At 35.6% G+C, this 23898-nt stretch overlaps 3 protein-coding genes and 1 pseudogene across 3 annotated transcripts; all 4 read left to right on the top strand.

The window, feature by feature from the left end:
* Positions 1-442: 442 nt before the first annotated feature.
* LOC105972036 (F-box protein At3g07870) lies at positions 443-1906 on the top strand. Its single transcript, XM_012996969.2, has one exon. It carries the CDS (start codon positions 480-482, stop codon positions 1740-1742), a length of 1263 nt encoding a protein of 420 aa, XP_012852423.2. The 5' UTR covers positions 443-479; the 3' UTR covers positions 1743-1906.
* Positions 1907-6001: 4095 nt separating this feature from the next.
* Positions 6002-12256, top strand: LOC148765659 (uncharacterized; annotated as a pseudogene).
* Positions 12257-12696: 440 nt separating this feature from the next.
* Positions 12697-13836, top strand: LOC148765658 (F-box protein At3g07870-like). The gene has a single exon (XM_088811890.1). The coding sequence runs from the start codon at positions 12697-12699 to the stop codon at positions 13834-13836; it is 1140 nt and encodes a 379-aa protein (XP_088668016.1).
* A 2470-nt stretch (positions 13837-16306) lies between these two features.
* LOC148765657 (F-box/kelch-repeat protein At3g23880-like) lies at positions 16307-17401 on the top strand. The gene has a single exon (XM_088811889.1). It carries the CDS (start codon positions 16307-16309, stop codon positions 17399-17401), a length of 1095 nt encoding a protein of 364 aa, XP_088668015.1.
* Positions 17402-23898: the final 6497 nt, after the last annotated feature.

Raw genomic sequence — 23898 nt, 5'->3', positions numbered from 1 at the left:
ATAATAATGCGTCTAAAATTGAGTAACATGTTTGTTTAAAAATATTAGTATCAGTTTCATATTTTAACGAGCTATTAATTAATGTATAAATTAGTACGATAAGATTGTTCCGTAACGAAAACTACCTTTTGTTACGGCCTTTTAATGTAGCAAAAAAATTCGTAGCAGAAAGTCATTCTTCCATTTTTTCTCCTTTTCTCTTGCTCCTATTCTTTGGGACTATTTGAATAAAACAAGTTTTTTGGAAATTTTTTATTTAGTAATTTTTTGGTAATTTTCCAATAAATTTTTAAATTTACAAAAGAAAGTGACAAAAATAATTTCTACTTCTCTACGGTACCAAAATTCTAAACCAATTAGGATTTTTCCTAATTCTAATCTATAAACAACCCACCACACCACCGTTATTTTCCTTTCTTCCAATTTCACATTGATACTATATATAGAGGGTTTTGTTCAACTTTCATCATCAGTAAACCATGTCGAATTATTTACCCACAGATCTCGTGCTCGAAATCCTCTGCCAACTGCCGGTTAAATCCTTAGTCCGTTTCCTCACCGTTTCGAAATCTTGGCGGTCGATTATCACCAACCCCGCCTTCATCGCCTCGCACCTCTCGAACACCAAAAATCGAACCCTCCTCACGTACGAAACCGAACACAATCCACTTGTTAAATTCACCGAAGCCGGACCCTTCTGTATCAATTCTTCCTCGAAGCACGAATTCCCCTTCCTATCGTTTTTGATAAAAGTCGGCTGCTGCGACGGGCTCGTTTGCTTATCGGACGATGTGTTCGGCGATCCTTCCGGAAGCCATATTATCATATGGAACCCGTCCGTTAGAAATCATACAGTTTTACCGAAACCCACTATCAATCCGAACGAGTCCCACATTGCGGTACTCGGTTTCGGAGGAGTTGCGAATCACGTTCACAAAGTTGTGAGGTTGGTTTATTGCATGCGAAACAACGGCGTTGTTAATAACTTCGGCGGTCGACCGCATGTTGAGATATTTTCACTCGAGACGTGGAGTTGGCGAAAGGTGAAGACCCGGGTCGATTTCACGCTACGGGCTTTTTCAGGTTTTCGTCGTCAAGCTTTCTTGAACGGCGTTGTGCATTGGCTCTCCGAAAAAGAACCGACCGACGACGACAATACTACTCGACGTAATTCAATTTTAGCCTTCGATATTCGCGACGAGGTGTTCAGTGAAGTAAGCCTGCCGGATAATTTAGCGAGTGCGATTAAACCGGAGTTGCGTATTTTCGTGATCGGGGGACTATTTGGAGCGGTCAACTACGACGGATGCGAATCATGCGAAGTGTGGGCGATGAAGGAGTACTGCGTGAAAGAATCTTGGACTAAGCTATATAACGTTCCGTTGCGGTTTTGGGTAGAGAAAATAGTTGCGTTTTCCAATAGAGGTGAAGCTCTATTGTCCATACGAAGGCGTGTGAAGAGCTATATAGTGGCCAATAATCCCGATACTAGGTACGTGAAGAATTATATAGTGGCCTATGATCCCGATACTAGGCGCGTGAAGAATTATATACTGGCCAATAATCACGATACGCGCGTGAAGAACTATATAATGGCCTATGATCCCGATACTAGGCGGAGTAAGGATATTGAAATCGACGGAACTAAAGAGTTATTCTATATTGATAATTATGTGGAAAGCTTGCTCTTGCTTAGAGAATTTAGTGGATCCAATAATGGAGTTGTGAGCAAGTACAGATAAAATTTTAGTTTACGTTACTAGTCTTAAATTTTATTTAGATGTTGTTGAATTGGTAAATTAATTTATTTTAATTTCCATCTTCTATGTATTTTTAGCCTTTGACATTTTTATTCCTTTTACGATGAAGATGGCGTCGGTGAAGAAGAAGGGTTTTTCTTTGATTTTTATTTGTATTGTTTAATTATTTAATTAGCCACATACATTTTATGCAAGGCAACATTCACTTTTTATGTTCTCCGATTAAGAGCGTTTGGAAAACTCTGCAAGAACTCGAGACCTATTATTATAGCTCGGGCACAGATATCGTTTTTGTAAAAACGGTATAAAATCATACGGTTGCGTTTTTCAAACGCCATGGATTGTGATTTGTGTTGTAGTGTGTCATTTTGCTCTAGAAGTTTCCAAATGAACTTGCTACTATCTTTCTGGTTATAAATGTGGCGCAACGGGTTGAGATATTTTCACTTACGACATGGAGTTGGCAAAAGGCGAGTGGAGTTGATTTTACTCTGCAAGTTTTTTTCCAACTATGGAGTTGGCAAAAGGTTGTGCATTGGCTCTCAGAAGAAGAACCGGTCGATGACAATAGTTTTCGACGTAGTTCGATTTTGGCGTTTGATATTGAAATTTGAGGTTTGATCTAACTAGCATGTAGGATAGAAGAAGGTTGGATTTTCTTACATGGATAAATGCCATTTAGAGATTTCCTTATAAACTGCTCATGAGTTTAAAAAACATCATCACTCATATATGTGCTCTAAAGATAAAAGTACCATTTGGAGCTTTAAGCATCCAACGCGCCCTTGTGAAATTTCTAATTGCTAAAAATATCTACACATGGAACTACCAATGTCATTTGTTCTTCATGACTAATATCAGGAGTACAATCAAGCATTACCGAGAAGTATTTCACTTCTTCAACGGTTTTCACAATTGCACTTCTAGTTTCACCGCTAACATATGAATCAATTCATTATGAATTTTGTTGACTATTTTCACAATTGCACTTCTAGTTTCACCTGCTAACATCTGAATCACTTTATTCTGAATCTTGTGACTAAGGTAATAATGATAAATCGATCCATCCTCAATACGTCGGAAGCAGACTTACATAATTGGACCAAATTATGCAATCATCTTAATATAGCTTAGGAAGTTGCCATTGTTCTCGTGATCAATTTTCTCATTATCTCCACGAAATGCTAAAATTATTACTAGCAGGCGTTTGCACAGGAGCAATTGTCCTCAATAATACTTGTCGCCAATATTCCCTCTCTTTATTGATTTGCACTTGCAAACTCTTATCTATTGTATCAGTCTCATCTGCAAATCAATCCATTTACTCATACATGTAAGGTGTTCTCTACTGTTTTCGTGACTTTTAAGTCTTTAAGATGAAAGGTGACTTTATCCTGTTTGAAATATTGTAATTTGGAACTTTTTGAATAATTTTTTTTTGGAATTATTTATTTTTCTATGTGGGAGTTATGGTAGAAATATTGTGGGAGCTATGTCATCCCATAACTCCCCATAACTCTATGTTATCTCCACCACTAGCTAAAAGTAATAGTCCATTAGAACCCTATCGGAATAATGTATCCAATGTATTATCCCGTTAAAATTTCTAACTATGTTCCAGGGGTGTGAGTGTAATTATCAAACCTTAAAATTATTTAAGTATACCTCAGGGGTGTGGGTGTAATTTACCCTTAAAGAAAAGGCAAAAATAAAATAAAAAAAATAAAAAAAAAATGAAGAAAGTGTGATACAATGGTCTTCTTCCCCAACCGCACCTCCCACCCCCACAACCAACAACCAAACTTAACCGCCGGTGAGGGCTCTCCACGGGCCACCGTACGGCGACCACTACAACCCTCTATGCATCTTCCGTCGGCGGTCATGGAATCCTCCCCCTTCCCCTTCTTCAAAGAAACATTTCATCTTCTTCCCCGTCGACTCCCCCTTCCCTACTCCAAACAACTTCTTCATCGACCAGTTCAAATCGACGATGCCGGTAACCGCATAATTTACGAAGACTACATATCCTTCACCGGAACCACATTGAAACCACCGTCACCGACACCCAATGAGTTCAAAAAATACAACTCGCGTCTAGAGACATCCAAACAAAACGCAAATATTGCACAATAAATACATTTATCAATGTTTTATTTTCTAAATTCTTTATTGATTAGCTCTGTTTGGTAAGCTTTTGGGCTTCCATTTCCATTTTATTTTGGGGAAAGATGTTTTGGGAGAAGAATTTGAAAATTAAATAAAGTTTGTTTGTGTTTTGGGAGGAGACAATTTGTATTGTAGCAAGTCAAATCATGTCTGAAAGGTGTTGGGAAAAGGTATTTTGGAAGAAGAATTTAAAAAATAAAGTGATTTGATTTTGTATTTTAGTGAAGACAATTTTCACTGTAGCGGTCAAATCATGTTTGTTAGAGAGAGAAATATTTGAATTTGTTTTGGGGAAAGTTTTTGAAAATAGTGTAGAAAAATAATTTTCATTTTGGGGAAAGTGTGAAAAGAATTTGGAAACGCTAACAAACATAACCTACAAATTTGAATCTACAATTGATTATAGTTCATTACACCATACACAAGAGAAGCATCGGATTGAATTCGACTCCCCTCAAGTACAAACACCACCGCCAGTCGAAGACACGTTTAAATATATCGATATTAATCTAAACTTGTTTGAATCATGAGATGACACCTGTGCAATCAGTGTCAAGAAAATGTTTCGATTTAAACACGAATGATTTCTTTGATAATTAATTTGAAATTCAAATTTGTTTATTGTTTTAAATTCTATTTTATGTATTTTTGAAATTTATACTAAGCTCAAGTGGTTTCAGTGCACTCTTTGTTTTCCTTATTGTAAATTTTATTAAAAAAAATTTGAAAATTCTGTTCGAACCCGACCCCAGCCTTGCCTCCAAGAGGGCTGGTTTCGCCCCCCTAAAACTTGGACCGGATCCGGCCCGACCCACTGGTGGATGTGTCTAGGTTCATGGATGAGATTATTTTCCTATTATAAATAACCGAAAATATATTGTCAAATTTGTGTCGATTTGACCGTTAGACAACCGAGCCCAAAATTATAAAACACTAAAAAACACCCAAAAAAAATAAAATCCACTGTAAAATAAAAACAATAAAGTATTTGATTAATAGCATTTTGACATCTGGACTTTGCCCGTTTTTTCACTTTGCCACCTTAACTACAAAAATTCGCACGGGCTCACCCATACCCACTTTTTTCCCATTTTTTTCCTTTTTTTTTCTTTTTAATTATTATTTATTTTATTTGTTTTTTATTTTAATTTTATTTTTTAAAAATTGAAATACTATTAAAAAAATGTTAAAGAATAATAAAATATACGTAACATGAAATAAAAAATAACCTAATATTTATAAGATTAGGCAAAACCGAATTCATTGTATACACAGCTAAAAACAATATTACTTAAATAAAATATATGTTTAATTATCTTTTACATATTTATTTTTATTTTTTGTAGTGGCTAAATAAATAATATTTATATATTTTGGTATAATTAAATTAATTATAGTGTTTTGGATTAAAAAATATAAAATTATGAAATAAATAATATTTGTGAATAAAATATAATGTACAATTGCTAAAAACCTTTCTATGGTATTTTTGAGGGATAATTACACTTTTCGTCCCTATACATTACAACTTAAACGATTTTCGTCCCTAAACATGTCACTTTTATGCCGTTTCTGTCCCTCCGTCCATTTGTCCAGTTAGTTTGGACGGAAAATCGCACGTGCGCCGCACGTGACACACAAAAGCACCTCTACACCTCAAAACGTTCAATCACGCATTACAGGTAAACACAATCTGCCCTAATTCTCTCTTGAAATCCAAATGCCCCCTTTTCTAAATCCCTAATTTCTTCCACATCTCACCTGTAAATCCCTAGTTTCTTGAAATAAAAAAGTGTTCAATCACCAATATTATCACTGATCACGATTTTTGAAGTAGATTACAATTTCTGGAGGGGAGCTACGGAATTGCGACAAATACTAGGGTTCTTCATCTAAGGACAACAAAAATGTCGAGAAGAGATTCACTGATGCTAGAATGTACTCCGAATTACTGTAAGTTTCTTTTGTTTGAGCGAAATTGTTTGCCTTAGCTGATTACTGATAAGAGTTTTTTTTTTTTTTTAATTATTTTAAATAAAGCTTGTGTTGGGGAATTAACATGTTTCACCATTAAAATGAGACATGGTGGAATTATGAAACACTCTCCAAAAAGAGAGTACATAGGAGGAAGTCTTGAATGGTTTGATTTTGTCGATATAGATCAAATAGGGATGTTTGACTTTTGGGGTTTTGCTGAGGAGCTGGGGTACACTGAAAAATGGAGTCTTAGGTTTTGGCTTAAGCATGGAAAAAGTTTTGATAAACACTGCAAGTGTATTGAGACTGATAGTGATGTGTTTAATATAAGAGGGCATATTCCAAAAAATTGGGAAGTTGAGATATTTATTGAACATCTAAATCTGGGAGTGGATGTGGGGGGTGAAACTGGGGGTAGGTTAGTCAATGAGGCTGTTATAATTGATGATGTAGGGTTGGAGGGAGAGAATAATAGTGAATCTGATGAATTTAGTGAGGATGATGATGTGTTTTATCAAAGTGATTATGACATGGAAGATGATGATAAATTGTTTGAGCAATTTGTAGATCCTGAGGCTGAGTTTGAGGGTTTGGGTAAGGGTAAGTCTGTTGCAGATGATGATTTCATTAGTGAGGAAATGTATAATAGGCTGCAAAATGAAGAAGGTGATGAAGATTGTGTAGTTAGTGATGATGATTTTGACAGCTCAAATGGTAGTGATGAGGATGAGGGTAAGGGTAGAATGAAGTTCCCCAAATTTAATCTTAAAACTGAGAATAAGAATCCAGACATCATGCTAGGCTTAATTTTCAGTTCCAAAAAAGAGGCAAAATTTGCTATTGAGTCTCATTGTTTTAGGAGGGGTATGATGGTGAAATTTCCAAAAAATGATGCCATTAGACTCATGGCTGTGTGTAAAAAAGAGGGTTGTGGATGGTACATTCATGTCTCCAAAATTCAAAATGACCACTCTTGGCAAGTGAAAACCTATAACCCAATACACACTAAATGTTCCTGGAATTATAACAATACAAGTCTTAAGTCTGGTTGGATTGGCAAAACATTTATGAAAAAGTTGAAAGACAATCCAAAGTTGGGTACAAATGAATTCAGAAGTGAAATTTGTACAACTTTGAAGGCCAATATAACCAGATCACAGGCTTACAGAGCAAGAAAAAAGGCAATTAAGATAATCCAGAGAACTTTGGAGGAACAATTTTCAAAAATTTATGATTATTGTCTAGAAATTGAAAGAACTAATCCAGGTTCTACAGTTATCATGAAGCTGACTGAGGAGAGAAGATTCCATAGGTTGTACATGTGTTTCAATGCATGTAAGGTAGGGTTTAAAAATGGTTGTAGGCCTATAATTGGAGTAGATGGTTGTTTCTTGAAGGGTGGGCATGGAGGTCAACTATTAACTGCAGTTGGGTTAGATCCAAACAACAACATCTTCCCAATTACATATGCAATAGTTGAATCTGAAACAAAAGACAGTTGGATCTGGTTTTTGAACTTGTTGAATGCAGATATTGGATTTGAAAATGAACATAATTGGACTTTTATGTCTGACAAGCAAAAAGGGTTAATTCCAGCTTTTGAAACTTTGTTTCCCAATGCTGAAAATAGATTTTGTGTGATACATTTACATAGCAATATGAAGAGGGATGGATTCACTGGGTTAGCAATCAAGACAGCATTATGGGGGGCAGCTAAAGCAACCAGGGTTGAAGAATTTAATAGAAAAATGCAAGAGTTGAGAGACATTGATGAAGATGCCTATCAATGGTTAGTGAAAAAGCCTCCTCAAAACTGGACTAGATCCCATTTCAGTCCACATCCTAAGTGTGACATCCTACTGAACAATATGTGTGAATGTTTCAATAGTTTCATTCTTGAAGCAAGAGAAAAACCAATAATTTCTTTGCTTGAAACTATTAGAAATTCTGTTAATGACTAGGATGCAGTCTAACAAGAAAAAAGCTGCAAAATGGGAAGGTCTCTTGTGTCTAAAGATAAAAAAGATCTTGATGAAGATTATGGAAGAGGCTGGGGAGTGTATACCTATGAAATGTGATGATTATCATTTTCAGATTATTGGTCCATTTGACCAACATACTGTTGACTTGTTGGAGAGAAAGTGTAGCTGCAAAAAATGGGATTTAAGTGGCATACCTTGTAAACATGCATGTTCAGCAATATGGTGTAGAAATGAGGAGCCTGAATCATATGTACATAATTGTTACAAGGTTGAGACATATTTACAGGTTTATGAGCCTCCAATCTTAGGCTTCAATGGACCTGAGTTGTGGCCCAAAAGTGCATTAGAAGCTCCACTGCCTCCAAACTACATTGAAAAAGCTGGCAGACCTCAAAGGCTAAGGAGGAAAGAACCCGATGAACCCCCTGCCCCAGGTGCAAATCCACATAGATTGAGAGAAATTAAAAGAAACAATAAATGTAAAACATGTGGGGGCACAAACCATAACTCAAAAACATGCAAGAACAAGAAATTTTCTGCAGATGAGCAGGTGCAAGCAAGTCAAAGTGGAACTGGAGATGACATTTTAGTCTTAGATGACATTTTAGTCTTAGATGACATTTTTATTTTGAAGACAATCTTGTGTTTTTATGAATATGTAATTTGTTCTATGAAGTACTTTGAATTATGTAGTGTTTTTGTGAACTTGCAGTTTAGTTTGATGTACTCTAATATGAGATGTCATATGTTATCATTTGAAAACAAGTTTGTAATTTGAATCATGTTTGCAAACAAATCATATGTTTGTACTTTGAATGATGTTTTTGGAATATGAATAATGTTTTTTGAATCAATAATATAGTCTATGTTTTATTTTATTTTTTGTGAGTGATGCTTGCATTTATTTTGTCAATCTGTTAACATGTACCAAACATAATTGAGATACAAACTTGCATTATATTGGACAAAAAAAACAACAATGTTATCACAAACAACTACATCTTAACCACTAATATTAATCACTGAAAATTCTAACCACTAATTTTCATCATTACAATGACAATTAAACAACCTAAGACAACCAAAAGAACTTTCAAGATCTTCATTCTATTGTTATACATCACAATTAAATTCTCCATTTTCTTTATTTTTCTTTCATAGGACTTCTTTTCCTTTGCCATCATATCTTCTTGCTTTGCCATCATATCTTCTTCATTTGCCCTTATATCTCTTTTTTCCTTATAGCTAGCCAATTCATCATTCAAACGGTCTATTCTTCTTATCAATCCAGGGATAATATTTGATCTAGCACACATTTCAGGATCATGCCATTTGAACACATCACAGTTTTTAACTCTCTGTTCCAAAAGAAACACAATTGTGTGTGAAAAATAATATCAATACACACACACACACACACACACACACACACAGACAGATATATATATATATATATATATTTATATATATATATATATATATATATATATATATATATATATATATATATATATATATATATATATATATATATATATATATATATATATATATATATATATATATATATATATATATATATATATATATATACAAAAAAATTACCTTATAGTTTGGACAACAATGGCATCTCATCTCCACATTTACAATAAAACACTTCACTTCTAGCAGATCTTGAATTGTAGCTAGAACCACTATTTTGACTCATCCTTCAGGCTCCATTCCCCAATATAAAACAACAAATTCTTAATTTTTGTTTCCAAATTAAAATCTAGGATAAATAAAGAGAGAAGAAAATTTACTTCGAATTCGCGACTGCAAGTTCTGAAATTATCTACCTGCGCTGAAGAAGCTTCAAAATTTGAATTGCCCACTTTCTAATTGTGCTTTCAATGATGAATTCATAAGGAATTGAGAGATTTCGAAAATTGGGGCTTAGGGTTTTCCAGAGAATTTTGATATTTATAAAATTATTCTAATAATCTGAACGTTTTGAGGTGTAGAGGTGCTTTTGTGTGTCACGTGCGGCGCACGTGCGATTTTCCGTCCAAACTAACTGGACAAATGGACGGAGGGACATAAACGGCATAAAACTGACATGTTTAGGGACGAAAATTGTAACTTCATCTTGTTTAGGGACGAAAATCGTTTAAGTGGTAATGTATAGGGACGAAAAGTGTAATTATCCCGTATTTTTGACATTTCACCTATTTAGTTGATTTATTTGAATTTTTATTTTATTTGGACATAATTGTAAGAATAATATGACATTGGGGCTAAATAAACAATATATGTAAAAAGGGGGTTGAAGTGCATTGTCACGTGCCCGACACGTGTTTTTTTCCATCTAAACTAACTCTAATATTAAAAGGCGGACTGAAAGTGTAAGAAAATGGTTTATTTGAGGACTAAAATCGTGGCAAGAAGAATATAAGGACTAAAATCAATTTTGATGTATAATATGGGGACAAAAGTGTAATTATCCCACACTTAATTGATATATACACATGATGCACTTTATGTAGTCCGTCAAACACGCGAATTGGCAGGGGCGGAACCAGGATCAGAAAATAGGGGGGGGCTAACTAAAATTTTGGGGTTCAGGGCAGCGCTCCGAATTTTTTTTAAGTTCACAAGACATTGCAAAAATAGGTTTATATTGCGAATTTTTAATTAAAATAACACACACACACACACACACACACACACACACACACACACACACACACACACACATATATATATATATATATATATATATATATATATATATATATATATATATATATATATATATATATATATATATATATATATATATAATTTTATCATATTTCAAGCATGATAAATTTTTTTAAATTATTCTAATAATATATTGCATTTAATGGGATTCATGGCACCGTCTCATATTATTTTTAGAGACATTGATATAAAAAAATCAAAGATCGATAAGTAAATATTCAAAATAGTACAAGTTTTAATCATTTTATTTTATACTTTTATATTAAATATGATATATATATCTATAATTTATATAAAATTATGGAGAATAAATAAAAAACTTTAAGGGTAAAGACACATATTTACAAAACCTTTGGGGGGGTTCAACTGCCCCCCCGCCCCTTAGTGGCACCGCCAGTGCGAATTGGGTTTCAAGTTCTTAATTATGAGAAGTCGAGCTCCTGGTTTAGATGACATCAGTGGAAAGGTAAGCGTTTCCGTTGATTTTTAATTCCCATTTCATTGTTTAGAATTCGAGTTCTTTGGTTTTCGGAGAGTATTCAGTATATGTTTAAAGGTGATTTGATAAAAAATGATGATTTGCCTTTTCTTTTCATTTCCTGTTTTGCGATACGTACATAATATTATGCAACTCGAGTTTTAGATGGATAGCACCCCAAAATTTTGGCAATATATATGTTGTACAAACAGGGTTTTATTAGCCATTACTGATGGTATTCATTCTATTACGGTCTAGTTCGAAGAGGAGAAACCTAGAAAAGTAAAGTAGAAGGTAGAAAAAGCTCAAGCACCGTAATGTAAACTCGGCATCTTCGAACTTCGAAATGATTTGTATAAAAAATTGGAAATTTTATCGCCACACTTGGAAAAGAAACACATATAGGGTTATTTTTATATTACGTTGGGTGAAGGTTACACCGAGTAGATTTTTACAGTTGATCTACACACACCAAAGGGCGAGTATGTTTGTTTTTTTTATATGGAAATCTCATGTGGTTTTAACCGTAGATTTATATAAATAACTATCACTAAGCACACATACACATGTGTGTGCTTTATTATGTGCATATCAATGGTGTAACACTGCATGATGTATTTCACCAAATTTAGGTTCTACAAAACCATCAAACTATTATGACTATTTTAATTGGGTAAAATACAGATTGCACCCATGTACTATGAAAATGATTGCATTCACCCCCTATGGTATCGAAAAATACAAAAAAAATAAAATAAATAAATAAATAAATAAACCTGAGGTTAGTTGTTACGTCAGTCAAAGCTGATGTGGCACGTTGACCACATATATTTCAATATTTTGGACATATTTACCCCTTTATATATATATATACACACACACTCCTTTTTTATACAATTAGCAAAAAAATAATATAAAAAAAATATAAATTTTAAAAAAATGTAAAAATTCAAGTTTCAATTATTGATTTAGAAATAATTATAAATTTAAAACTTTAAATTGCAAATATTATTGTTAAAAGTTATAAATTCATTTATATCTGTTATAGGAGGTGGAGGGTTGATGGTGATGGTGTACCGACGGCAGCGATAGCCGACGGTGTATCCTTTCTGCAGGAGGGGATTGATGGGATAGTGAAGTCCACTTCCTAATTTTGGTAGTGGGTGACTGATAATTTTCGAGAAAGTAAAGGTCAAAAAGAGTGAGTATGAGAGTAATTGCACTGCAAAATTTAACATCGTCAAAAATAAGGGGGCCCTTTGCAGTTTTTAATACCACATGGGGTGAATGGGACCTATTTTATAGTACATGAGTGCAAATTGTAACCCGTTTTAATTTTTGGAACTATTTGAATAAAAAAAGTTTTTGGAATCTTTTTATTTAGTAATTTTGGTAATTTTCCAATAAAATTTTAAATTTAAAAAGGAAAGTGACAAAAAGAATTTCTACTCTTCTACGGTACCAAAATTCTAAACCTATTAGGATTTCCAAATACTAATTTATAAACAACCCACCAACGTTTTCCTTTTTTCCACATTGATATTATATATATTTAGGGTTTTGTTCAAACTTTCATCATCACTAAACCATCATGTCGAATTATTTACCCACAGATCTCGTGCTCGAAATCCTCTGCAAACTGCCGGTTAAATCCTTAGTCCGTTTCCTCACCGTTTCGAAATCTTGGCGGTCGATTATCACCACCCCCGACTTCATCTCATCGCACCTCTCGAACGCCAAAAATCGAACCCTCGTCCACGAAAAGGAAGTCCATTCGTTCCTTACTATCGCTGAAAACGGACCCTTTGGAACATTCAATTCTTCCTCAAAGCTCGAATTTCCGTTCAAATCCGATCGAACTTTCAGAATAGTCGGCTCTTGCAATGGTCTGATCTGCTTATCGGACGACGAGTTCCGCGATTCTTCGCAATCCAGTATTATCATATGGAACCCATCCGTTAGAAATCATCGAGTTTTACCAAACCCTACGATCAATCCGAAAACGCCCCACTTTGTTGTGCTGGGTTTCGGAGTTGCTAGTCATGCTTACAAAGTTGTAAGGTTGGTTTATTGCATGAAACCCAACGATATTAATTTAAGTTTTATGCAACTGGTTGAGATATTTTCACTCGAGACGTGGAGTTGGCGAAAGTGGAGCGGAGTTGATTTTACTCCACCTCCGCAAGTTTTTCCGACTACGACTTGTCCATCGGTTTTCTCGAACGGGGTTGTGCATTGGCTTTCAGAAGACGATAGTTTTCGACGTAGTTCGATTCTGGCCTTTGATGTTGGCGATGAGGTACTCGGTGAAGTAATGCTTCCAGACGAGTTAGCTGCATGCGTATACGAAAGTTTACTGATGTTGCGTATTTTCGTGATTGGGGAATCACTGGGAGCTGTTAAATACGATAGAGGCAATACGTCGTGCGATGTGTGGGTGATGAAGGAGTACTGTGTGAGAGAATCTTGGACTAAGTTGTACACGATTCGTTTGCTGAACGTGGTATCTAGAGTAATCGGGTTCTGGAAGAGTGGTGAAGCTTTACTGTTCTTATATAGGCAGGGGATCGCGCCGTATACGGATCGTTCGGTTAGGTATTGTTTAGTGGTCTATAATCCAGATACTCGGCAGACGAAGGATCTTGGAATTTATGGATCTGGTTGCTTCTATGTTAATAGTTATGTCGAAAGCTTGCTCTTGCTTAAAATTGGCGGCGAATTGATCCAATAGTGACAGCACCTATTTTTCACATAGATAGGCAAAAAATGTAGTCACTAATGGGGTGTCGCTAATGCAACTTTTTCTTATAGTGACTGTTGACTTTTATTTAGATATTGGTTGAACTCGTGAAATAATTTATCTTATCAGTGTCTACGTATTTCGCTTTTGACATTTTTTAATCCCCGATGATCTGAGTTATGAATATGCTTATGCGTTCAAATTTAATGTTCTTACCCGTAGTTTGATAAACATATATGTTTTTTTTTTTTTTTTTCTTTTTTTTTGTGTCGGAGATAATAAAAGTAGATTCTCTGCTTGATGGTTCCTTATTTTGTGTTGAAGATAATAAAGTTGTTTGAGGTTTGTCTAACTATAGCTAGCAGGTAAGATAGAAAAAAATGGAATTTCTAGCATCAGTAACCATTTAAAAAAAAACATTAACAACATTAGTCAAACTTAGGTGGTGTTTGCAAACGCTTTTCCAAAGTGATTATAATGTTAAATTTTTTTTTTTTGATTTTGAACCAAAAAAAACTCATAATCACTTTAAAAAAGCCTTTGCAAACACCACCTTAACACCAAATAATCTAATATAAAAAATAACAGTAATTTTTCATTTTTTTTTTAGTGAGGGTACTTATTATGCTCAAGTTCAGTATTATTTTCTTGGGTAATTAATAGCACTTAACTCTACTGTGGTTACAAGCTTTTGCAGATGACCCCTTTGTGCTCGTAACATCAGCACATAACCCTTTTGTGGTTTAGGGGTAGCTTCGGTTAATTTTTTTCCGTCAAACTTAACCGCATGTGTTCAATTTTGTTCAATTCTTGCAATATCTTTGTCAATTTTGAAATGAAAACATTTCATTCTTGAACTAAAGCTGGTTGGATTCGATCACTTTTTTCACTTGTCCTTTGTCGGATGATTGTGCGGTACTCGGGGTTTAGAAGGCTACGATTGCCGCATTGTGGGTCCCGGTTGGGTTGTCGGGTTGTGATTTCTTATATGCCGCATAGAAAGTATCTAATCTCCTTCCAATTTCTCTGTTTATTTTTTTATTATTTTTTAATTCAAGAATTTGGGATTTATTGCATCATATACAATGAGAAATGTCGAATTTCTTTACGAACTTCTCGTGTCGTTTTAGACTCATCCCTCCCTTTATATGCTGTAGAGATTCTAAAATTGATATTCATTCGTGCAGTTTACTTCTTGTTTTCTTGGTATTAATATCACTACAACAGTTTCATCAACATTATTATATCCAAGAATTACTATTTATTGGTAATTAGTTTGTTGTGGTTTTCTGAAGTTGCACGTGACAGAATTGGAAGTCATTTGAGAGATCTGTAATGGCAGTCACTCGTCTAGTTATAGTTCTTTTTCGTACAGATTATGTGGTGTTCTTCAAAGACTTATATACGACTATCCATTAGGTGCAGGGGTGGTAAACATGCTGAGCTGACTCAAAAAAAGCTTGAACTTGAATTTGAGTTTTTCGAGCTCGAGCTTTTCTGTGTTTATCTCATGATTTATTCGGTGATCCTTCACAATCCACTATTATATTATGCAGAACCGGCCCTGGCCCCCGCATGGGTGTAGCTCAACTGGTTCCGGAGGCGGTAAGGTGGTGCAAGGTCCTAGGATCGAATCTTGCAGCCGCAGTGTGGGAATTTCAACTTCAATGAGGGTTGGTTCTTTGTGGACACCAGGTCCGAATCCGCTACCTTAACGGGTTGGGAGCCCTGGGGGCGAGGAATTTCGCCTTTTGGTGCAAGAGCCCGCCCCCAGGGCGAACAAGCCTCATTTTCTTTAGGGGCCCCACCACCACCACACTCTCTCCTATCCACGTCATTCTTTATTAAATGCCACATCATTATGATAATCCCCTCAAAATTTTGAAAAGTACAGGTTCCGATAGCAAAACTCCGATGGATTATTCATTGTCATTGATTAATTTTGTTGCACAATACCCTCCAAAAATTGATTTTTGTTGCAAAGTGCAACCAAAATAGGGAAAAATGTATATCACCCCCTATAAATTTCTAATTTTCGCACTTTACCCCCTCAAAATTTTGAAAAGTGAAAACCCCCCTTCAAAATATTATTCTTGTTGCACATTTCCCCGATAGCAAAATTCCGATGGATTATTCATCGGAAATGAGGATTTCTGTTGCACGTTGTCTCTTTAAATGTAATTTTTATTGCAAGTTGGGCAACGTGCGTTTGTCCAAAATAATATTTTGAAGGGGTATCATCCATTATATAAATTTTTAGGGGGAGAAATGCAATAACAGAAAATGTTTGGGCTGAGAAGCGCATTTTATCCTTTACAAAAAGTCTAGTTCAGGTGTAAATAATAAAGCCCTAGAAAATTCACATGTCCAAAAAAGAAAAGAAAAACCCTAGAAAATTCATCACCAAAAACAACAGCGCGTGGAACAAATTTCCGGACTCCGTTTCTTTCATCGGCAAATTATGTCGGACTACTTTCCGGCGGAGCTCCAGGCCGCAATCCTCCAGAAACTGCCGGTGAAGTCCTTAATCCGATTCACCACCGTCTGCAAATCGTGGCGGTCGATTATCACAAGCCCTAACTTCATCCAATCCCATCTCTCAGACGGCAAAAACCACACCCAAATCCTCCTTAAGCGTTTCGATCAAACCGACAAGCGAGAACACTTTTCGTTGCTAAACGTCGCCACCGACGAAAACGACGGAGCCCTTTCCGTCAATTCTTCCTCGCATCTCGAATTCCCCGTAAAATCACGTACCGCATGTTCCCCGATAGTCGGCTGCTGCGACGGAGTCGTGTGCCTGTTGGAAACTTGCTCCGCATGTTCTCCGAAGCATATCATATTATGGAACCCATCTATTAGAACTCATCTCTTATTGCCCACCCCGACTATCAACCCGAAAGAACCCGTGTTCGTGCTGGGGTTCGGATCCTCTGCTGATCACGCCCACCATAAGGTTGTGAGGTTGGTTTATAATTCCACAAAACCCAATGATTTTGATGCTGAGGTGTTTTCTGTCCAGACTTGGAGTTGGCGGAGGCTGATTGGTGGAGTTGGAATTGCTCTGCGGGCTCTTAACACTAGCCACTGCCAGGCTTACTGTCAGGCTTTCTTGAACGGGGTTGTGCATTGGCTAGCACTCAACCCGGTCGATCGTCGCACTTCGTTTCTGGCATTCGATGTCGGCGACGAGGTGTTCGGCGAAGTAATGTTGCCGGATTGTCTGGCGTGCGAGTGTTCAAAAATGCTATGCATTTTCGTGATCGGTGAGTCGCTCGGCGTGGTCAAATACAATGGAGGTTACGAATCGTGGGATGTGTGGGTGATGAAGGAGTATCGTGTGAAAGAATCTTGGACGAAGATGTATACCGTCGAAGTAAGTGCAAGATTCGTTGGATTTCGGAACAGTTGCGAAGCTTTGCTTGCGTTACGTAGTCTTGGGTTGGTCGTCTATAATTTAAAGACTAATCAGAGGCAGAGTGAGGATCTTGGAATCTACGGGTGTGCGATGTTGTTCTATGTTGATAATTACGTCGAAAGCTTGCTCTTGCTTTAGATGATGACGTGTCAGTGGAGATCCAATCGAGGAGAAACCGAATCGAATGGAGATGCGTTTTGGTGAAGAGAATAGCTTGATGGCATTGGCAGGCAAGTTGTTCGTGTGTTTATGTTTTGGTTTAGATATCGATTAATCTTCAAATTATTGGAACAATTTTATATTTCCATTTTTTTTTTTGCATATTTATGAGTTTTTTGAATGGTTTATTTTCTTAGGATGATTCATTGGTAATACTATTTATCCATGGAAAACTTTCGGCTGTGCTATACTTTGAGAAAGTATGCTCGTTTCTTTATTTATTCTAGTGAGGTACTACTTATTTATTTATTCTAGTGGGGTACTAAGGGAACTCTGCATTAATTTTAGGGGAAAGTACACTTTGCACCCCTGAACTATGGGATATATTACAAACACCCCCTAAACTACAAATCGTATCAAAATGGCCCCTCTAATTCATGGTCAACATTCCCAAAACTAACACCATTAGTTTTCTTGTTCATTTACTTTTTTTGTCCTCAAACTTTAATTAATAAATTTGACTTGTCAACCACATCCTCTCTCTCTATCTTCTTTCTTTGGGCAAATTACCAAAACCCCCTAAGGTAAGTCTGAATAACGGAAATTCTCCCCACGTTCTCGTAATTATGAAAATCCCCCTGAGGTATGCAGACATCTTACAAATCGCTCTAACGGTGTTAAACTCGATAGAATCTTTTTTATTCTCCCGAATATTCCTCCGATAATACCAATTTTGCCCTTGTATACGAAATTACCCTTAGGGGGTAATTGAAAGCATTTTATTTAATGAGGGGTCATAAATATGTACTCTTCATGAAATATATAAGTGTCTGCAAAATACTTATTTTTCTTAAATTAAACCCAAATATAATCAATCATTATGAATGTACAATGTATTTTTATTGGATTAAAAAAATCAATGGATGAGATTTCAAAATTTAATTATTTTTTATATATAAAATTAAATATTTTACAATTCGAGAAATAAAACCATCATTCAAGCTAAAAGCATAAATCCGTATGAATACTCCTCTGGATAAATAAAATCAACTAAAATATATAAATAAAAAAAATAAAAAATTTATAATATCAAATTATCAATACAAATTACAAAGTAATAAATAAATTTAGGGTTAATAGCATTTTCCCACCTAGACTTTGCCCGTTTTTGCACTTTCCCACCTCAACTAAAAAAAGTTGCACGGCGGCACCCAAACATTCATTTTTGACGCACATAACCACCTGGAGGGAATATTCCGGCGAATATTCTCATTTTTCAACGCACGCGCGGTGCACATGCGAAAATACAAGGGTTTTTTCGTCTTTTTACTTGAAAATATTATAAGGGGTGAAATTGAAAGTACCAGGGACTCAATTGAACTTAATTTGAAACTTTCACAAGTTCCACCCATCATCTTCTTCGTCCTTCTTCAGCCCACCGCCGTCCGCCACCCGCCGCCTCTTATTCGCCGTCCGCCGCCTCTATCTCCATTAAAATCGGAGTTTCGCGTTCATATAATAAGCCCCCTTTTGGAAATTGGGGAAAACGATTGAGAGTGTGAGCTTTTATCTTACATTTTTAAAAAGAAAAAAAATTGTGGGGTTTTTCAGAGGTTTCATTTTCATTAGATCATCTGATTCGCGGCGAGAAAACATCTTTCTGGGTAAGCAAATCTTCTGTTGTGATACAAATGAATCGTTTTTATGTGTTGTTATATTTTTTCCGCCAGGTGTTTGATGATGAAATTGTTCGTGTGATTGTTGTAGAATCGAATAACAAGGCGGAAATTATGGAAATAAAAAGGGATAATTTGGATGAAATGGCAGAGCAATGCCATTTTTATTCTTGAATTGGGGTTTTTTTTTCTGATGGGATCGAGTTGTTGATTTTGATTCTTGAATTGGGGTTTTTTTTTCTCTATTGAATGTGGTATTAACAGGTGGATTTTTTTTTCTCTATTGAATTAGAGGCGGCGGACGGCGAATAAGAGGCGGCGGGTGGCGGACGGCGGTGGGCTGAAGAAGGACGAAGAAGATGATGGGTGGAACTTGTGAAAGTTTCAAATTAAGTTCAATTGAGTCCCTGGTACTTTCAATTTCACCCCTTATAATATTTTCAAGTAAAAAGACGAAAAAACCCTTGTATTTTCGCATGTGCACCGCGCGTGCGTTGAAAAATGAGAATATTCGCCGGAATATTCCCTCCAGGTGGTTATGTGCGTCAAAAATGAATGTTTGGGTGCCGCCGTGCAACTTTTTTTAGTTGAGGTGGGAAAGTGCAAAAACGGGCAAAGTTTAGGTGGGAAAATGCTATTAACCCATAAATTTATAAAAGCAATAAATCATCACAAGTGAGCTACCAAGACCAGACCCATGGTGGTCCAAAAATAGGAGTCAACGGTTGACCAAACCTTGCGTTTTTAATGTAATTTTTTCAAACTGTAATTCTGTGAAGATTATTCATCCATCATCAGAAATTGGTTGTATACTTGAGAAAGAAACTTCCCTACACCAATGTTTGTAGAACCGCGGATGCCGAGTATCGGTCACCGGCAAACGAGGCCGAGCCGCCACAATAGAGGCGGCGACCAGCCCACGCCGCTACATTCCTCGACAGTCGACAGTACCAACTAATCCAGGCGTCTTCGAACCACAACGTAAGAGCTTCAAGTAACTGAAAACCGGTTTCTTCCCAACAGGCACAAACTTCACCACCCAACCAATCGGCCACGTCACCGCTATTGGAGATATTAATATTAAATGACCATCTCAACCAAAAGCTTAAATGATACATTTCACCAAAAGCTTAAGCTGTTAGTGAAATGTATCATTTAATATTAATACCTCCAATAACCGCCGCAATAGCAACACAAACACCCCACTCCGCAAAGCTCAGCCTCACGGTGTCGGCAAACTTCTTCAGAAGCTCTTTGCATTAGCTCTTTGCTCGGCCTTTCGGTAGCTAAAGCCAACGCAGCTACATTCACAGTCAGTTGAAACTGAATGAACTTTTGGATGTTATTATACACACATCTCCCCCAAAGCAGAACTGTAGCCACGGACGAAAAATCGTCGTCCAAAATCACGATATCGGAGCTCTCCTTCGCCACCTCAGTGCCTTGGATTCCCATCGAGAGTCCCACATCGGCTTCTTTTAAAGCAGGGGCGTCGTTCGTTCCGTCGCCTGTGACCGCCACCACATTTTCAGCTTTTTTCTTTTATTTTCACATATTTAACAGAAGAATATAATAGACATTTCACGTTTGGTTAAAAAAATTCGGTCAACCGTTAGTCAAGGGGGGTTTTCGTAATTACGAGAACGTGGGGGGATTTTCGTTATTCAGGCTTACCTCAGGGGGTTTTGGTAATTTGCCCTATTAAATATGTACCCAACAGTACAAGATAATATTTTTAAATTATAAAATATTGCATTTTTCAACAGATATTTTTAGTTGTACAATTTAATTATTCTTTTAGTTATTATTTGAAATAAAAAAAATAAAATTTTAAGGTATTAGGATTTAAAATACAAATTACATTGAACTTGGGGGAAAGTGTTACAAATAATACTTTAGGGATAAGTGTTACAGATGACATACTAAGAGCCTGTTTGGCTAAGCTTATAAGCTCCTAAAAACATCTTATAAGATGTTTAGGAGCTTATAAGTTGTTAAAAGGTGTTTGGTAAAAAAATTGCAAAAGATCTTATTTTTTCCAAAAATAAGCTGTTAGGGAGCTTATAAGATGTTTTTAAAAAAGTACCTCTACCCCACCTTTTTTCTTTAAGATCTTATTTGCTTCTTTACTAAAACACTTAAAATACAAAATTACCCTCAAATACTTTATTATATTACATGAATACTAATAATATTTATATTTTATCAAAACAACGTATTCTTGTAATCAAGATTAATAATTAGTTAAATATAATTATCGTAATTATCATAATAATTGTAAAAAAAATTATTTTCTATTTATATTTTATATGTATATAAAAATACACGAATATTCTTATTATCTCCATAATAAATTATATTTCTTTCATCTATAAAAAAAAATTATATTTCTTTTACAACTTTTATTTTATATTATTATATAATTTTATTTTATTATTATTATTTGAAAAAATAATTTGTAAATATTATAATAATATTTTAGGAACAAAAGTATTTGAGTCAAATAAGTTTAACAATTATACTGGCGTCATGTACTTTTTTGTCATTATAGCAATAAACAGACCTTTTATTTCCAAACATCTGAACAACTTATAAAAACAAAAAGTAACTTATAAGCTACATATCCAAACACTTTAAAAAATAATTCTTAAAATAAGATCTAACAGCTTATCAGCTCCTAAAACATCTTATCAGATGTAGGAGCTTATAAGATGTTTTAAATAAGCTTAGCCAAACGGGCTCTAAACTGTATGTAACCCTAGTTTTTTTTTTTTCAATACACTACTCATTAACAGTACTCATTTATGAAAAAAAAGTTTCGATGATTTTTTGTCATTTAATTTAATTTAGAAAAACTATTATTTATAAAAAATAAAATTTAGAAAACTATTCTTTTAAATTTCATTTTGAATCCTTTTATTCGCGAGGAGCTTCAAACCAAGCATAAATTTCATAATCAATCTCAAACGAATCAAATCATCTATTCTACTTTCATTTATAGTTTTCCAAACTGAGAAAAATCAAGCAGAAAAAAACTAATTAACTATCGCCAACACAAAAGAAAAATATATGTGCATTTCAGCGTCAAAAATAGGCAGAGTTGCATCAGTGAAGTTTATTTTCTAGTTCGTCTTTAATAAATTGAGCAACATAATTCAATTCCACGAGTCCGACAATGAAGTAGAATCCGACAAGATTCACAAGATAAAATTAAGGGTAAATTACAGCCACCCTTCTGGGGTAAGAGCAATTCCAATGGGGGAATTAAATGGAGCATCAAATGATAAAACTTCCATTTTAATTCTCAAAACTTAAAATATTCCACTCCAATGGAGGCATAAATTTGATGGTTAGTTTGATACTCAACCTCCTGGAGGTGCAAAATGGATCCTGGAAAATGAAATATCAAAATCGTAACCACCCAATCAACCTATCATGAGTTGACACGTGTTATTTAAAAATATATTATTCATATATTTAAATTTTGATAATCTATTTGATGTCTATGGTTGGAGTAAAAAACTTTTAAATGGGTATCAAAACCCTCTTGTTTCGGTGATTACAACCGCAGTGTCAATTTCAACACAATCTTCTTAAATCCGGATGAAGCAATTTCTGAAGCTCGAATAAGGAGAACTATTATCCGAGGGCTTAAGCCAGAATATATTCCATATGTTACATCGATTCAAGGATGGGCTCAACAACCTTCCTTGGAGGAGTTCGAGAATTTGCTATCGTCACAGGAGTCTCTAGCTAAACAAATGGCTGGAGTGTCTATTAAAGAAGGAGAAGGCAGTGCTCTTGCCGCCACCAAGCGAAAATTCTTCCGGAATTTCAAAAGAAATGAAACTCAAGAGTTTCGGAAACCACAAGAGAGAAAAGAAGAGGCTTCAAGTATTCCGAATAAGAAGCAATTTAAATGCTACAAGTGCGGTCGCTTGGGACATATTAAGAAATATTGTCGAGCCAAGGAGAGTAATGTGGCTGAAACTACAAAAGAAAAAAATGAAGATTGGGGAAGTTTTTTCGTGGCAGAGACAAGATTTGTAAATGCCATGACCTCGATCAACGTTAAAGACGACTGGATCGTGGATTCAGGATGTGGGCATCATCTCACAGGTGATCAGTCTAAATTTTCTCATTTTCGAGAATACAATGGCGGCGATGCCATTGTGACAGCAAATAATACAGTCCATCACGTAGAAAATGAAGGGACGGTGGTCATCAAAGATGCATGAAGACGGAATCACACTTAACAGCGTGTTTTATGTTCCCGGTATGAAGAAAAATTTATTCTCAGTTGTAACTGCTGTAGATGCTGGAAACTTTATGCTATTCGGACGCCGCGACGTTAAATTTCTTCGCAATGTCAAGGAAATTAAGCCGGACATCATTCACTCTGGTAAAGAGTTAATGATTTATTTGTCCTATCGGCATCTAATTCGCTAATTGAGAAAACAAGCAGCAACGATAATTCACAGATTTGGCATGCTCAACTTGGTCACCTTAATATGGAGAAGTTGAAAGCAATGGTGAAATTAAATCTAGTTAACGGGCTGCCTAACTTATCTAATTTCGGTGGAGTGGTGTGTGAAGGATGCCAATACGGGAAAGCTCATCGACTTCCGTTTGACATATCTGTCTCAAGATGTAGCGCTCCATTAGAACTAATTCATAGTGATTTGATGGGGCCAACAAGAACTCCTTCTTGTTCAGGCTACTCGTATATGTCAATTTTTATCGACGATTTTTCACGATTCACATGGGTGTATTTTGTCAAGCGCAAGTCAGATGTTTTTC

Source organism: Erythranthe guttata, chromosome 13 (assembly GCF_056151865.1).
Source record: "Erythranthe guttata isolate IM_541 chromosome 13, IM_541, whole genome shotgun sequence".
NCBI lineage: Eukaryota > Viridiplantae > Streptophyta > Magnoliopsida > Lamiales > Phrymaceae > Erythranthe > Erythranthe guttata.
Note: the sequence above shows the minus strand (reverse complement) of the source record. Positions and strands in the feature narration are given on the sequence as shown.